At 40.7% G+C, this 16,583-nt stretch overlaps 2 protein-coding genes across 5 annotated transcripts in view; both read left to right on the top strand.

The window, feature by feature from the left end:
• The window catches only part of mast3b (microtubule associated serine/threonine kinase 3b), a 38,278-nt gene extending 28,156 nt beyond the window's left edge, over nt 1-10,122 (top strand). For all 4 annotated transcript variants that reach the window (XM_073476830.1, XM_073476829.1, XM_073476832.1 and 1 more), the window contains 16 exons: nt 163-254; nt 634-842; nt 929-1,067; nt 1,387-1,510; nt 1,617-1,782; nt 2,043-2,144; nt 2,479-2,601; nt 2,697-2,809; nt 3,314-3,480; nt 3,761-3,882; nt 4,010-4,210; nt 4,462-4,688; nt 4,882-5,004; nt 5,108-5,244; nt 5,704-5,888; nt 6,042-10,122. In XM_073476830.1, the coding sequence (XP_073332931.1) occupies nt 163-254; nt 634-842; nt 929-1,067; nt 1,387-1,510; nt 1,617-1,782; nt 2,043-2,144; nt 2,479-2,601; nt 2,697-2,809; nt 3,314-3,480; nt 3,761-3,882; nt 4,010-4,210; nt 4,462-4,688; nt 4,882-5,004; nt 5,108-5,244; nt 5,704-5,888; nt 6,042-7,123 (3,312 nt within the window). In that variant the 3' untranslated portion in view covers nt 7,124-10,122. The remainder of the gene's footprint in view (nt 1-162; nt 255-633; nt 843-928; nt 1,068-1,386; nt 1,511-1,616; nt 1,783-2,042; nt 2,145-2,478; nt 2,602-2,696; nt 2,810-3,313; nt 3,481-3,760; nt 3,883-4,009; nt 4,211-4,461; nt 4,689-4,881; nt 5,005-5,107; nt 5,245-5,703; nt 5,889-6,041) is intronic.
• Nucleotides 10,123-11,489: 1,367 nt separating this feature from the next.
• Nucleotides 11,490-13,975, top strand: ndufa7 (NADH:ubiquinone oxidoreductase subunit A7). Its single transcript, XM_073476438.1, has 4 exons — nt 11,490-11,578; nt 11,832-11,881; nt 13,326-13,463; nt 13,757-13,975. The coding sequence occupies exons 1-4, from the start codon at nt 11,528-11,530 to the stop codon at nt 13,842-13,844; spliced, it is 327 nt and encodes a 108-aa protein (XP_073332539.1). The 5' UTR covers nt 11,490-11,527; the 3' UTR covers nt 13,845-13,975.
• Nucleotides 13,976-16,583: the final 2,608 nt, after the last annotated feature.

Raw genomic sequence — 16,583 nt, 5'->3', positions numbered from 1 at the left:
ATACTTAATTTAGCAGACTGCAGAACAGGCGCTGGAAATTACACTGTAAATAATTAAATAAACTGTAATAATAAACTAAAAGTCTTGAATCTACTTTGTTTCTTTATTTTTAACTTGCCCATAAACAGCCACTAACATTATGTTTCTGCTTCCGCTCTATAGAATAAGGCCCCACAGACGTTGACACCAACTCGAAGGAAGCCTTTTGAGAGTGACTTTGAAACGATCAAACTGATCAGTAATGGAGCTTACGGGTAAGAAGAAAGGACCGTTGTTTTAGGTTTTTTTTTGCTTCTTTGCTTTTCTTGGCATTGTTTATTGGTTTTCCAAAAAACTTTGTAGCAACCTTTTATTCTTTTAAACCAAGAGCTACAAAACCCTTGACTTTTGAAATGAACAATGAAACTATATAATAACACTGTTATTCATTATCAACAATCATTATATATAATTATCTGTAATTATCTTATCGCCAACTAATTTCCTCCTTTTGATGAAACAGTGGTGAAAAATGCCCAGTCTTGAACCTCTTGTCTTTGCCATCGTTTCCAATAAGAAAGGATTTCTTGAATCCTTTTTACTGTTCAGTGTGAACATAATATGGCTAATGTGGCTCCTTTTGGTTTTTGACAGGGCTGTGTATCTGGTCCGCCACAAGGAGACCCGCCAACGGTTTGCCATGAAAAAGATAAATCGACAGAACCTCGTCCTGAGGAACCAGATCCAGCAGGCATTTGTGGAGCGAGACATCCTAACTTTTGCTGAGAACCCTTTTGTTGTCTCCATGTTCTGCTCATTTGAGACAAGACGACACCTGTGCATGGTCATGGAGTATGTGGAAGGTAAAGTAGAGAAATACTGCGTGTGTGGCAACAGAAATTGAAACAAACACAATGCTTACGGGCTTCTGTTTTTCTGATTCATTAAGGTGGAGATTGTGCCAACCTACTCAAGAACATGGGCCCACTGCCTGTAGAGATGACAAGGATGTACTTTGCTGAAACAGTCCTAGCCCTGGAGTACCTTCACAACTATGGTATCGTGCATCGGGATCTCAAACCTGACAAGTAAGAACACAAACAAACTCCCACTTCACTTCTGTTTAAGAATTTCCCTGTTTGTATAAAATGTATTGAATATGACTCTGACTAAGTACTCTAGATTTTCCCTAGGATTCATTTAATTAAACATCGTTAAATTAAACATTATCGGTCTGTGATTTGACACATGGTGAATCCAGATGTCTTTTTTCAGTCTTGCAATCTGTGTTCTTGCATTTTTTTTTACTTAATTTAGTAAAAGTATTGACCATTCAAAAGTAAAATACACTTGGGGGAAGAACTGCTTTTATTGATGATGTTTTTTTGTTTTTTTTTCACCCAACAGCTTGTTGATTACATCCATGGGCCACATCAAGTTGACAGACTTCGGCCTGTCTAAAATTGGTCTGATGAACATGACCACCAACCTGTACGAGGGTCACATGGAGAAAGAGTTCATTGACAAGCAGGTGAGCCTGTTTTTGAATGCAACACAAAGCATCTTTTCCATGTAAATAAAAACACGACAGAAATCACTGCTCCTCAAAACTCACCTGTGTTGATTTGCTCTTGCAGGTGTGTGGCACTCCAGAGTACATTGCCCCTGAGGTGATCCTCAGGCAGGGCTATGGGAAGCCAGTGGACTGGTGGGCGATGGGGATCATCCTGTATGAATTCCTGGTCGGTTGCGTCCCGTTCTTTGGAGACACGCCTGAAGAGCTTTTTGGACAAGTTGTCAGTGGTGAGCGCTGAAATGATCGAAATCATTAGAAGTAGGGAAGATATTTTCTAATGTTGCTAATACAAATTTGCAATTTTATTGCATTCGTTGCCAAACTTAACCACACATAAGAGATTTATAAGTAATCAGATCCCTTTTTTTACCAGCACAGATTATATGGAAGCACAAAAATTGTTCACATTGAGTTTTGAACACTTCATCATTATTTTATGCTTTTATTTGTAATAATTAATCTGTCTTGTTTCTCTGTTTCTTGACAGATGAAATCATTTGGCCTGAAGGAGATGATGCTTTACCTGCTGATGCCCAGGACCTGATCACCCGCTTGCTCAGACAGAGTCCTTTAGACCGACTAGGAACTGGTACTGCCCAGTTTACTGTTGATTCATTCATGAGAAAGCTGCAGATGGTGTTTGATACAAACTGATAATGAAAAAAGAGGGTGTTTTTCTCTCAATCCAAAAATTCTCTGCAAGATTTTGTAGCAGCAGCAGTAGGGAAATAGTAATGATGACTTTCTTCTGAACATAATTATATTCAGAAACATTTATAAATCCAAAACTTAATTATGTAATACAATTTTGAAGAAAAAGTTAGAGATTCAAATAAGAACAGCTAGTTGTCAAAAGGAATGTAAGAAATAAGTTTTGCCTCTTTTATTGAATTGACATTGTTTTTAAACTTGAACTGTTATAGGCGGAGCCTCGGAGGTCAAACAACACCCTTTCTTCCTGGGTTTCGACTGGAATGGACTCCTGAGACAGAAAGCTGAATTCATCCCTCAGCTGGAGGCGGAGGACGACACCAGCTACTTTGACAGTAGGTTACATTTATTAGTTCTCCCACATTTAAAACACTGTATCCACCAATGTAACAGCAACAAACAGTATTTGTTGTGGCTCTCCTGTTTGTAGCTCGTTCAGAGCGTTACCATCATTTGGCATCTGACGAGGATGAGGAAACCAATGATGAAGAGTCTTCCTTGGAAATTCGACAGTTTTCTTCCTGGTCTCATCGCTTCAGCAAGGTAAGAGTGACTTGTGTAGAGCTTTGGAGGTCCAAAAAGTGAGCCCTTCAAAAAATTTGGTATAAACTAAACTTGCAACATTATTTCTTTGGATATTTACAAATTTTACTCTACTAAAGAGAACTATGTCATCATAATTGAATACCTCATGTTGTAATTGAGTAAAAGGTAAGTATTGCCAGGCTTCTCCACTGTGTTATATATTATATTATATTAGCCCACTCTAACTACAAGGCACCTGTATTAGGCAGTCACAGTGAACTTGTGTTGGAGTGTTCAGTGTGGGTAAAAAGTGCATGAAAAATGAATCTGTGCAAAGCATCAAATGATCAGTTTTAGATTTAAACAGGACAGAAATTACCCCTGTCTTTTTCGTGGTGTTGAGATAAAAAATCATTTGTTTATCAAAAGGTGGAGTGCCTCTAGTATAGCTGCTAGACTGTGCATTACATCAGTACTCAGCTCAGCTCTCTGTCACACCAACTCTCCTCTTCAACCTCTCAGGTTTATAGCAGCACAGAACATCTGGCGACGCCATCCAACCTGAGCTTCTCCTCTGACCGCAGCCACAGTGAGGAGAAGGAGGACCGTGGAGACATTGGAGGACTGAGTCCCTCCCCGAGCCCAGCAGAGGGTAGCGTGGAGTGGAGACATGCCGGACGCATGGCCAGGTACGCACAGTTGTACGATGTCTGTATCATAAGCTGCTTTTACTCCTGTCGTAGCTTTAAGTAGCGATTTTAGCTCATCTTTTTGTTGAATTAATTTTTTTGTCGAACTTTGTTACTAGGCTACGTGTAAAACTGCTGCCAAAAAACAGCATGAAACAAATATTTGACCTGTTCTAAAAGAAATTCAATGGCATCTGTAAAAGGACTAACCAAACGTAGCAGTGTTGTTGTTTGATTACCTGTTGATTTACCGGTCCAACTGGTCTTTGGCTGTTTGTAGCCTTCGCCCTCGGGCCTCCTCCAGCTCCTCCCAGTCTGAGAGGAGCACCAGTCCTCTGGTGATGAGCAGCACCCACAGCCTGGAGACGATGCCCCGCTTTGCCCTCTCTACAGATGATGAAGGTAAATGATGATGATGTTTGAGATGAATGTTCTGACATTTGTACCCGTACCTCTATTAGAGGCACGAACAGTGAGCATATTTACATGTTTTTTTTTTTTTTACTTTTCTAACCTACGTTTCCTGCAGCTGAAGTGGTTGTGTCAAACCTCCGGAGGATCAGGATTCGCAGCAACAGCACCGGGGGCAAACACTCATCCCCCAAGGAGCCTGCTGGCCCTCGACGCTTCGGTAACCAGCTGGAGACGCCAGACAGACAGAGGCTACCCTGCGGAGGGAAGGTCCCCAAGTCGGCCTCCGTCTCAGCGCTGTCTCTCATCATCACTACAGGTACAGAAACATGGAAACAAAAAGTTAGGTGAAGATCCAGGACAGGGTGTCACTCTTATATTAGTTGGCAGGTTTCTTAATATATGGACTTGCAAAATCTAAGCTTGTAATACCTTCTAGTCTTTGTAATCAGGGAAGTAAAACAGGCCTATATTTCGAACATAATGATGAAAGTAATTGAATCTGAGGCAGGAAGCTGTGGACTGTTCTGTCGACATTTTCAGAGGGAAACATTCCTGTGTTTGTTTCAGATGACTCCCCCGGCTGCCTCCAGCCCAGTCCCATCTCTCCGCGCTCCCTGTCCTCCAACCCTTCGTCCCGTGACTCCTCCCCCAATCGGGACCTGTCGCTCAGCCCCAGCAGCCTGAAGCCTCCCATTGTCATCCACACCTCAGGGAAGAAGTACGGCTTCACCCTGCAGGCCATCCGGGTCTACATGGGCGACAGCGATGTCTACACGGTGCATCACATGGTGTCGGTGGGTGTCGTCACAAGACTAACAAAACAAACAGCTTTAACGAGTCCTTAACTGTTGTAAATGTCATGTGTCCATGTTGATTTATGAGCTTCACTCTGATGACAATAAAACAGAAGAGAGAGGTTCAACAGTAGTTATGTAATGCTCAAATAAAACTCCTCTACTCACTCTCTCTGTGTTTCTGTTTTAACAGAGTGTGGAGGAGGGCAGCCCCGCTCATCAGGCAGGTCTTTGCACTGGAGACCTCATCACCCACGTGAACGGAGAGTCTGTCCAAGGCCTGGTCCACCCTGAGATGATAGAACTGCTTCTAAAGGTACAGCACCTCCTTTGGACTGCTGTGACTTAAGTTTGATACTAAGTTTAAGTTATTTATTTTTTTTATCCTTAACACAAATGAATCATTCTTTGCTCCCCAGAGTGGCAGCAAGGTGGCACTTCAGACCATAGCACTCGAGAACACGTCAATCAAAGTTGGTCCGGCTCGAAAGACCAAACACAAAGGCAAGATGGCTCGTCGCAGCAAGAAGAGCAAGAGGAGAGATAATTACGACAGGTGAGAATCTGAGGTTTGGCTTTCTGTCCTGCCTCTGCAGCGCTGCAGTGTTACTCATCATGTGTTTACTTTGCAAATTAGCCAGAAACTAACCTGCAATAGTCAGTGCTCTGTCTCCCTCTAGTGTTAGAAATTGTTATGGGAAGTAACAATCTAATGTAACTTGAATTACATTCACTGCATGTCATACTCTATTGTACTAGTGAATATTTTGATGTATAAAGTAAAGGCTTTCATTAACAATAAAAAAAAACTGTACAGAGATTGGCACAATCAAATTCGTTATATTTATTCTTTAATACAGCAAACAATTACATTTTGTTGATAACAACAGAGATTAACAATCCTAATAATTTGCAGGGCCCTCAGAACTCTCTTGAACCTGGTGTCAGTGCCGTAGCTCGACACACTGAACAACACAGTATCACATATCTGACTCCTTGTCCCCTCTTCCTTCAGACGACGAAGCATCTTGAAGAAGCTTTCCAAGCAGAGCACAGTGATGCACAGCAGTCGCAGCTTCTCCTCAGGTCTCCATCACTCAGTTTCCTCCAGTGAGAGTCTCCCAGGCTCCCCAACACACAGCCTCTCCCCCGGCCCCTCCACACCCTGCCGGAGCCCCGCACCAGACCATCAGACCTTTGGTGAGTGTTTTTATGTATCTTTTGACTTTAACGTCTGAAAACTAGGAGTCAGTAGATACTTTTTGGTTCTGTTATTTGTAAATATGGTAAAAATATTGAGGTTTCTGTACCTTGTGATGTGTGAAACGTAAATGTTTTTCTTCTGCTTCCCAGACAATAACTCCCCTCAGAGCACATCTCCTTGCTCCAGTTCTCCCAGTTCTCCGGCTGCACACATCCGGCCCAGCTCTCTCCATGGCCTGGGCTCCAAACTCAGCACACAGCGCTACACCAAGGTGGGCCGCCGGAAGTCGACCAGCAACATCCCCCCCTCGCCACTGGCCTGCACTTCCTCCTCAACATCTGCCCAGCAGCTTTCTCCACAGCGCTCTCCCTCTCCACTCTCAGGCTTCGCCAAAACCCTTCACACCTACCATGGCAAAACCTTGTCCCCACCAACCATCGTTAGACACATTGTCCGGCCCCGCAGCGCCGAGCCACCTCGATCTCCTCTGCTGAAGAGGGTTCAGTCGGCTGAGAAGCTGTCTGGTGTGTATCATGGTGATAAGAAGTCATATGCTCCCCGCAGGCACACGCTGGAAGTGCCATTTTACTGTGAAGGGGACCTGCTCGGTGACTCAGAGGCAGAGGGTGCCTGTGGAGTCGCTTACATCGGGGCAGATCACAGTAGGCTGGGGGGATACATCGGCAGCCAGAGGATGCGGGACTCTGTGATTGAACGATCAGAACAGCTGGTCGTGATGCGAAAGCTCAACCTATCAGAGCGGCGGGACTCCTTTAAGAAACAGGAGGCGGTGCAGGAGGTGAGCTTTGACGAGCCGGAAGAGAAAACCAACACCACAGTTACGGTGACGACCACAACTCCAAAAGCCCAAACACAACAGCAGCAGCACAGGATGGCCTGGGTGCTCACTCGACCCCAAACCAGCGAGGAGGTGGAGCTGGAGGTGCCGGTGGTGAGGAGGTTCACGCTGGTGCCCCAGATTGCCGTGCAGGGTTCGACCGAGAGCGAGCAGGATGAGTGGGAGCCGTGTTCAGATGGAGAGGAAACCAATGAGAACCCTGAGCTGGAGGCAGCCATCACTTCATCTCAGCCACAAGAGGCAGGAGGTCCTCTTGGTGACCGCAGTGGTCTGAAAGCAGAAACCACCCCTGCAGGTCCTCAGGATGGACTATCAAAAGAGAAGACTGAGTGCAGAGAGGAAAGTCCACAAAAAGGGCATCTGAGAAAGTGATTCAATCGTTTCAATCGCTCATATGTTTTCCTTCAAAAGTTTTGAACTCATTGACAAACTCTTTGGGCTGGGAGGGAGTGGAAGATTTTACTTGAATTTTGTAATTGTAAATATTTGCCTCAAGGCATTGCAGATGTTCTGGTCTTATTTATTACATTTGTAAACTATGATGAGTTAGTAACAGGGAAAGAGGGAAGTTCTCATCAGTTGAATAGCCAAGGCTCAACATTTTTGTATCCATAAAATCTGGTTTTATGTCTTTCAACTGGATTGTTTTGGGTTTGTTTTTTTTTTAAAAACAAATGTCTATTTTTAAATAGATAGTCTCGGTACAGAGTAGTTTGATATTGCTGGGCATAATTGTTGAAGGACCAAAAGGTACGAGAAGTTTTTTCTTTTCTGTCAGTTTAGATCTCAACAGTGCAGCTTCCAATAGTGTAATACTGCTGTTATCTGGATCTCCATAAACCTAAGAATGACCTCTGGTTCACACTGTCAGCAGCATGGTTGATGTGTCATTTTCTGATTGATTCAGCCAAACTCTTCAGCTGTATCTACAGTATCCAATGACAGTTCTGGTGTATTTGCTGCTTTGCTTCAGTCTTTAATAGCACTACATCCTAGACGAAAACAGCAAAGCAATCAAGCACTCATTAGCATGTTAGAAAAAAATGCTCAAGTTTGGAAGTTTCTCTTTGGAAGTACATCCATGGACTTGTTGATCTTGTTCCTTGCAGTGTGAATTTAAGGTCACCGCATCATTATTCTTGAATGTGGATGTCGGTGCAGGGTAATATTGCACATGCGATTTAAAAGTACAATCTGAAATGGAGCCAATTTAAAAAGGGTATTATTATGTGCCATGATATGAGTGCAGTGTCCTCCAAGCCATATCTTTGATCAACATGAAGATGTTTCTACGTGTTTTTTCCCCACTGGTATCTCAACACCTCATAAAAATGAAGTTGAGGATGAAGTTCTGGATGTCGCAGAACATGACACTGCGTTGTGGCTGCTCGATATAAACTTTGTGTGAATAAATCTCAGATTAGTTGTGATTTGAATTTCCTGCTCTCATCTGTAAACACTGGTTCAGCAGCATGGCTCCGCGTCTCGCTGTGATAACTTTTACTCCAACTCAAAGCATGCAATTTGCTGGAAAAACACTGAGCCGCTAAATCGAAGTCTACGTCTTCTTCGGAGCCTTGGAGGGAATATCTTTTTGTTTAAAACATTTTGGTATTTATTTTTTGGTCTTTAGTAACAAGACATTTTGTACCTGGAAATGTGCTGGATCCTTGTGTAATTTTTCCTGAAACTGTAGCTTTTGTCTTTGCTTTTGTTCTACATAAGCATGTAAGAGACACCATGCCTAAAAGACCTGTTCCTACCTAATTTACTGTGTAGTGATGTTTACATGGAGGGGGAAAGTGCACTAATGTATTTTGACATGATTTTTGTAAGTGAATGTTAAATGGCAGAAGGAAACCCTTACATCGAATCCAAACCCAGGGCTTCTTTGAACAAATGTTTTATGTCTTTGTATTGTACAAATATTGGTGTATATTTTGATAACATGGATGTGTAATTCCAAATGTGTTAAAGGACATGATATGCACAATGACAATTTGAGGCACCAGGATTTTGGGATGTCTTGCTTGAGGGAATGGGTGGTTTTTACAAAAAAAAAAACCCTTGTTGGGATTCATACCAGTATTGCACATCCAGTACAGACTGGATGTACTTCACATTTTTCCACTACAGAGATGGAGTTTTGAGATGTATTGTCTTATTTGTCAGTGGCTGTTGCTGGCTTTTGTACCGACTTTCTCTCGAGTCTTCTGTTCTTAAAGTCTTTTTGCAGTCTGACAGAATTGTTTACAATGAACCAACATGCTATGTACTGTACAGACATTTTATATTCTGTGGCTGTATATGATGAGACTACTCTCTTTGATACCTTGAAAGAACACTCAAAAACGTATATCTGTTCGTGTTTGGTTCTTTTGAAACTGTTCAGTAAGAGTTATTTGGCATCAAGCTGAGCCGCATTTAGTGTTTTTACATACACTTAAGTAACTAGCTTGAAAATCCCTGTTTTCATAGATGTAATTGAGCAACCCAGTTTATTAACAGAGCTACAGTCGGGGTCAAAAGTTTACGTACACTTGTAAAGAAAATGTACATCATGGCAGTCTTCAGTTCCAATGATTTCTGCAACTCATTTTTCTGTGATGGAAAGAGTGGATCACATACTACTTTTGACCACGACTATAAGGAATGCAAAGAAAATCTGGCATGTCTACATTTAACCTGGTTTGTAAGGTTTTTTTTACATGTGCGTATTTGAAAGAAAAAGATGTAATACAGGGAAAAAGTAGAGCATTGAATAAGCATATTACTGGAGGTGCGTGCATGTAAACAAAAACCGACTAGTAGCTAACAGGCAATTTAACACTATTCGTAAGCTTCACACACATTTGCACAGTAAGGGACAACCTTCATAATTAAAGATGAGATCACTAAAACATAAAATATGGTAGTCTTACTTCCAAAATGATATGACAGAAATCTTGGTAGAAACCTTTTTACAGGGCGTGTTTCTCCAAATAACCTAGTTTCTTATTTGAATGTAAATGTAGTCAGTGCTTTATTGATCTCTACTGGTTGAAAGCTTCAGATCTGTTTCACGCCTGTGTAACCACACTGAACAGTGATGTAACTGACAGATGTGTACAGTGAACAACTTCAGCCACTGGAGGTCAGCAAAAATGAGATTCTCAGCTGGTGTTAAACTAAACTCTTATAGAACGAACTGGCAGGTCAAACTGTTGTACATGTGCATGTGTTCTCCTGTGGACTCTTCTGTTCAGTGCATGCTGCATGAGACAAGCACACATTTGTGATACTTGATTGCATGGTATACCGGCCTTGTCGCCCCTGTACTGTGTTTTCTTGTGCAACAAATAAAATTTGTATTTCTCTTTGCCTCAGACTAACTCTGCTGGTGGTTGAGTTTAATCTACTTTATCATTGTTCACTACAGAGAATTTTGTTTAGTCACGTTTAGTGTACGCACACAGCTCTGATGTGGTTAAATAATTAGGTATATATAATTATTTGGCTATAACTTTATAATATATAAAACATTTAGGGTTACTTACCCACAAGACCGATGCTCAATATTAGGAGGTAAAATCAAAAAATATTGATATATACACATGATTTTGGCAGTGATCCCGCAAATGTGGTTATCAAACACTTGGGACAAAGACGTGTAACAATGAAGTTTATTGTCTTATATTACAACATTAAACTACACTGACTTTAATGATTATAAATTATCACAAGCATTTTTTTCTGCACTATAATCTCTAAAAAGAACGTTTTCATATTGGCACGTGGGGCAATATACACTTCTCAAAATCAGTTTGCGACACATTTAATTTCAAATGAAATGTGTCTGGGGGACCAAAAATATTCACAAAACACCAGAATAAAGATGTCACAGAATAAACAAATCAAGTGAAACACTAAAATATCACAATATCCCTAACTCATTTTGAGTGGTTGTATATCAGCCAACTGATATATGGGTCAGGCTCTACTTTTATCTCACTTTTTATTTTCTATGAAATCATCTGACAAGAAATATATTTAATGTTGCCAATATATGATATAATTTAAAGACATTATTACAGTAAATTATATATGCAATTCAGATAAACCCAGACAAACCGAATGTTAATCAGTGAGTCAGGGACCTATCTAATTGCCTTTCTTTGGAGAAGACTTGTGCTATTAGAGGAAAACCTGAGGTCTGTCAAGAAATATGGGGACATTTCTTCTATTTTAGGGAAAATAATCCTCTGGGTCCTGCACTGAGTAATTACATAAATCTTCAGATCGTTGTCGGAACATAATACTTGTTTAACTAATGTTTTTATAAAATTTTGTTTTTGACTGTCCTTTTTCGTCATGACCTCTGTTGTTTAAACTTAAACGCCAAGAAATGTATTTGTTTAAAAAAAAAAAACGATAACCAGGGCCGGAGCTACAATCTCAGCACAATGAGTAATTTTAATGTTTGTCATCTGAGAAAACATTAATAAAATTGCAGTAATCGGGTAACAAATTACTGTAAATGCTCAGTTTTTACCAGAAATTTGCTAAATACTGACCACACAAAAACATAATTCACTTTATTATTCACTAGCACTGTACATGCTGTTAAGCAAAGGAAATGAGGATGGAAACTCAAAAGCATACATGTCAAAGTTGGGGTATCTGATCTGTTTAATCATTGCAGCAGTTCTGTCTCCAGACCAGCAGGTGTCAGTGACGTGCTGCTGAGAAACGACGTTTCCCAGAAGAAGTCCTCCTGTGTCCTTCACAACAGCAAACATGGCGACTGCGACCAAAATCATCCAGAGGCTGCGAAATTTTTTATCTGGGGTAAGAAAACACAACCGCTGACAAACTTTATATCCGAGCCAGGACGTACTGTGAAAGAAATATGAGTTAATCTCTCCGGGTGGTTTCTTTTAATGAACTCGCTAATGTAACGAGCAGAAGAGCTAGCTGGGTGACAGCTAGCTAAACGTGAAGGAAGGTAGCGCTGATACTGTGCATGTTTTGATACCGTGTGTGTGTGTGTCATTCAGCAAATAAAGTAAGAGTAGTTAATACAATCGTGTTTCTTTTTCAGCACGACCTGCAAGCCAAACTGCAGCTGAGATATGAGGAGATTGCAAAGAGGTAAGACTAAATGCGTTAGAGTTAGCCTGTTTGTTAAGTTAACTCAGCTTTCCCCACAGTGTTTACACTCAACTAAAGATAGTCTTATTGTTTCGAGAAACACCGAGAATCATTTAGTAGTACAGGTCAGGTTGGATCACAGGTGATGATGGCAGCTCATCAGGGGGTTGTACTTGAAGCACTAGTCTGCAGCAGCTTTATCACTAATCATGTAAATCATCCCACGAGTATTGGGGTCTGAATCTTAAGTTGATTTAATTTCTGCTACCCCCAAAATAGACAGGCTCTAGTGTTAATATGTCTTAAAATTGGCCCCTCAATCAGCATTTACTACCCGTGAAATGGTAATGGTCTGTATTTATATAATGCTGTGCTAGTCTTACCGAACACTTTAAGTGCTTTACAACACAAGTCAGCATTCACACACTGGTTACACCATGCAATGTGCCACCTGCTCTTCAGCAGCAGTAACAATTGACTGATGGAAGAGCAACCTGGAGTAAACTGGGGTTGATTATCTGGGAATTGAACCACTGACCCCCCGCCCCGATAGGTGGATGACCGCTCTATCTCCTGTTAGCCACAGCCACCCCCACGTTCTGTTTTCAACTAGTCTCAGTGAATCTAATCAAATATGTCTGCCGATGCCTTAAAGGATAAGCCACTGTGCCACCTTCTATAAATTATGGATCTATATCTCAATCTGACCATCCTGGATCCTATTTCATCATCTTACCAGTAATTTAAATTACCTGCCGACACAGCAACAACCCAATCGCCAGAATAAACACAACGATATAAAAGTGTAATACATAACAATAAAACGCCATAAAACACGAAGCACCAGATCATTCATGAGTACATAACTGATCCTTTTCAGAAACTGTTTCAGTTTGAGTGTAATTTACGTTTCTTTAGGTTCAGCTGTTCAACATTGTTGTGACAATGCTGTGCTTATGCTCCGTTAAGGTTTAGGCACAAAAGCCACTTGGTTAGGGTTAGGAAAAGATCATGTTTTGGCTTTAAATACCTGTTTTGGTCACCACAAGCACGGCTGGAGATAAGTACAGATGATACAGAGATGGCCCATCTTCCCATAAAAATATCTGTTTCTTGTCCACTAACACAGCTGGAAATTGTCTCAAACTGCAGTCACTGACTTGGCAACCTTCTTACTTGTAACTCCACCACCATGCCCTCCACCTCCCCATATGAAATTCAGGTCGTAAACCTGTAATGTGCACGCGTTATGACACGTTTTGTAGAAATGTCAGTATTGTATGTAACCTGTGAAATGTACATATGTGAACGTGTCAGTGGTTTGCAGAAATGTTAATTGCTACCACTTTATCGTGGCGACTGGGTAGCACACAAAGGCAAAACAAAGGAAAAGGGTCTGTGATCCTAGCATATATTCTGTTTACAATGTTTTCTTTTTCTATAGGACACAGCCACCCCCCAAACTGGCAGTAGGCCCGAGCCACAAGTATGCTGGCAACTACTACTACACCAGAGATGGACGCAGGGAGGCGGGACCCCCTACTATAGTCATGTCTTCACAGAAGGCTCTCACCGCTGGCAGGTAGATACCTCAATCAGTGCATTTTCATGTTCAGTAATAATTTGATTATTACAAGAGAAGGACATTACATCCGTTATTACAACAACAAATTGATGATAATGATAAATTAAGGTTAAAAAAAAGTAGAGCAAGCAAACCTCTAATGCTCCTACAATGCTCTGATGTTTTGATCTGATGTCTTCTAATGTGAGCCGAAACCTCTTTCTGCGGAAGTGTGAAGTTAATAAAACAACTATTGATATCTTGTGATTAAAATGTAAGTATCTTTGGAATTTTCTTTTGATCTCTTCTAGTCAAGTTGCTGAGGCCCCAAAGCCTCCAGTGACGCCAGGTGCTACATATAAGGAGCCATCACTCTCCACAGACCAGCCGTACCTCTGAGCAGCAGGATTAACCCCTTCAGCATCAACAACCTCATTTCTTCATCCAGATCTGCTGCAGAGGCCTGACCACTGCGTGTGTTGGTTGTGTCCTGTACAATAGAAAGTGTGAATAAAATGTGTTCTATTTAAGTTTTTTGTCCATCTGGTTATTGTGGTCGTATTGTGAATTGGGTAAGAGGACATGAAAGCTAGGCTGAACCTGGTCTTTCAAATGAGGCAGTCCAGTCTACAAAGTAGACAACTTTTTTTTCAATTGGCTGACGGAGTGTAAATACGAGGGATTAACTCCCATGACATGAAATAGAAAATTCAGGATGTCTTGTGCATCATTCTTACTTTTTTTTAAGTCTCTGTGATACTGAAGAACTTTATAATATGCAGGTTAATTTTGTTGAGTAATTGATTGAATTGTTTTTTGAAAATTACAGGGGAAAAAAAATCACTTTCACAATGTTTGTGTTAAACGAAAAGTCCAAACCTCCAGAAACTATTTAAGCTCAGTTATTTAATGAATCGAGTCAACATAAGAAGGAACAAAGATGTGAATCCTCACATTTGAGAAGCTGGAACCATGGCATTTATTCATCAGAAATTACCTCAACAACTGTGGAAATAGTTGATTTAATTTTTTAAAGAGAAACAAAAAAAACAGTTTTATAAATCCTGCATATTATAGTATTTAATATGTAGTGGAGTGGAAGTACAAAGTAGCAGAAAATGGAAATACTCAACTAAAGTACAAGTACCTCAAAATGATATGCATTTCCACTACTAGAGTAAAGTGTCAATTTAAATGAATGGATTGATGGATTTCTTGTACAGGTAAGCAGTCCCGCTGATGTATTGCTTCTCCTGCTCGTCCTTCCTGTCTGTCTCAGTATTCAGATGTGGGTTTTCCATGTATCTCTCCATCTGTTTGATTCCCACCAGACTCCACAGCCCCCCCTCCTCCATCAGCTGCAGCTCTTTCTCCAGATCCTTCCTGTATCTCTCTGATGTTGTTAGACTATGGTTGCCTCTCGCCATACAGATGAGACCTCCTGCAGACAACAGGTTTGTTCACGTTGCACTAGAAATAACCCAAACATGTTTCAAAAGAAAATGCAACTTCTAAATATTTTTCTTTTTAAATGCTCATATTTAATCTAAAAAATCAAGTTATTTTTAAGCCATCTGTCTCAAGTCCAAGTCAGGTCTCAAGTAATGAATATCAGTCAAAGTCAAGTGTTTTATCAGTGTGAGTCAAGCAAGTCTCAGGTCCTCAAATTTGAGTCAGCTACCTCTCCTTGTTAGTATCATGGATGGATTACTGAACGGTCCTACTGGGTACCCAGTCAAATATTACTGACGACACTGCCATGGCAGCTACAGTCAGAGTTACCTGCTGAATGTGAAGACACATGAGCTAATGCTAATGGGTGTTAGCTGATTACCAGGTTTGGCGGTGTGGCAGAGCTCCCTGACAACGCTAACCGGTACAAAACCAGCATCCTGAGCGCTGACAATGATCACCACATCAAACATACCTGAAACCATCACCAGAAGAGGAACAAGAACCAGTAGCATTACAATTACAATCCTTTACTGCCATCCACTCCCACAAAGTGCCTGAAGCCCAGTTCAAACATCTGAACACAAAAGGGAGTCGAACAGCACTAACAGTGAGTCACATCAGAACTGAAATGATAAGACTTAATGTCACAGGTTCACAATATCTGTGTAGGAAATGATTAGGATATTACTTCTGAATAATTCAGTCTGTAAGTCTGTAATTTAGTATTAATTATAGAGACAATGTTTAGTTTCTGCTGTTGTCAGTTAATTGATTACACAGCTCACATTTCACCAAGAGCCCCAGAGATGGACCCATCGTGTAAAGTAACGGTGTGTTCAGACCAAACATAAAGACAATATTCGGCTTGCGTTACACGCACGAGTTTGATGGCTAGATTATTACATTTTTATTAGGTAGCTTGCTAATGAGCTAGCTATAGCACTTAGAACTACCATGACCTGGATGACTGAGAACCTTCATCAACATCTTTGAAGTAAAAGTAGCATAAAATACTCTGTTACATGTCAAAATCTAAGCTCACTTAACTAAAGTGCAAGTTCTTTCACAGGAATGTGAATTTATATTCATGTTTTTCTTTCAGGTCAATGTAATCAGAATTTACAACTTTCAGATGTAAGACTGATTCATTTGATGCGATGTAGTGAATGCTGAAGAACCTCTGAGCCCAAAACTACCAACAGAAGATTTCCTGCACATCTCAGAATAAAATCTGTTCATCATATTTCTTACTGCAAAACATCTTTGAGGGATATTGTTATTCAGGAGTGGGTAATTTTAGGTCACTGTTCTTCCACCACATTTTCTATCAAGGTGCATCAGGTGATTCAGACTCAAAAATGAACTGTTTCTCCAGAATCACCCAAGAAGGTACAGACACTTTTCTGTTGTGAGTTTTTGCAGTTGATGACATCGACATCTGCAGGAGCCTCACTGCAGTGGAGGAACAAGAACTGATATCTTTGACTGAAGTAAAAGCTGCAATACTGCATCGTAAAAAACTCTGCCCCAAAAAGATTTAATTTCATTAAATATTATGTTGCATTAGATATTACATGTACTTAAGTATCATAAGTACAAGTAAAAGCAAACTGATTATTGACCTGTCAAGACACAATCTGTGTATTTATTGTCTGGTGGTCAATGAAATAATAAGAAAGATAA

Source organism: Pagrus major, chromosome 11 (genome assembly GCF_040436345.1).
Source record: "Pagrus major chromosome 11, Pma_NU_1.0".
Taxonomy (NCBI): domain Eukaryota; kingdom Metazoa; phylum Chordata; class Actinopteri; order Spariformes; family Sparidae; genus Pagrus; species Pagrus major.
The sequence above is the reverse complement of the archived record's forward strand: the minus strand, read 5'-3'. Positions and strand labels throughout refer to the sequence as shown.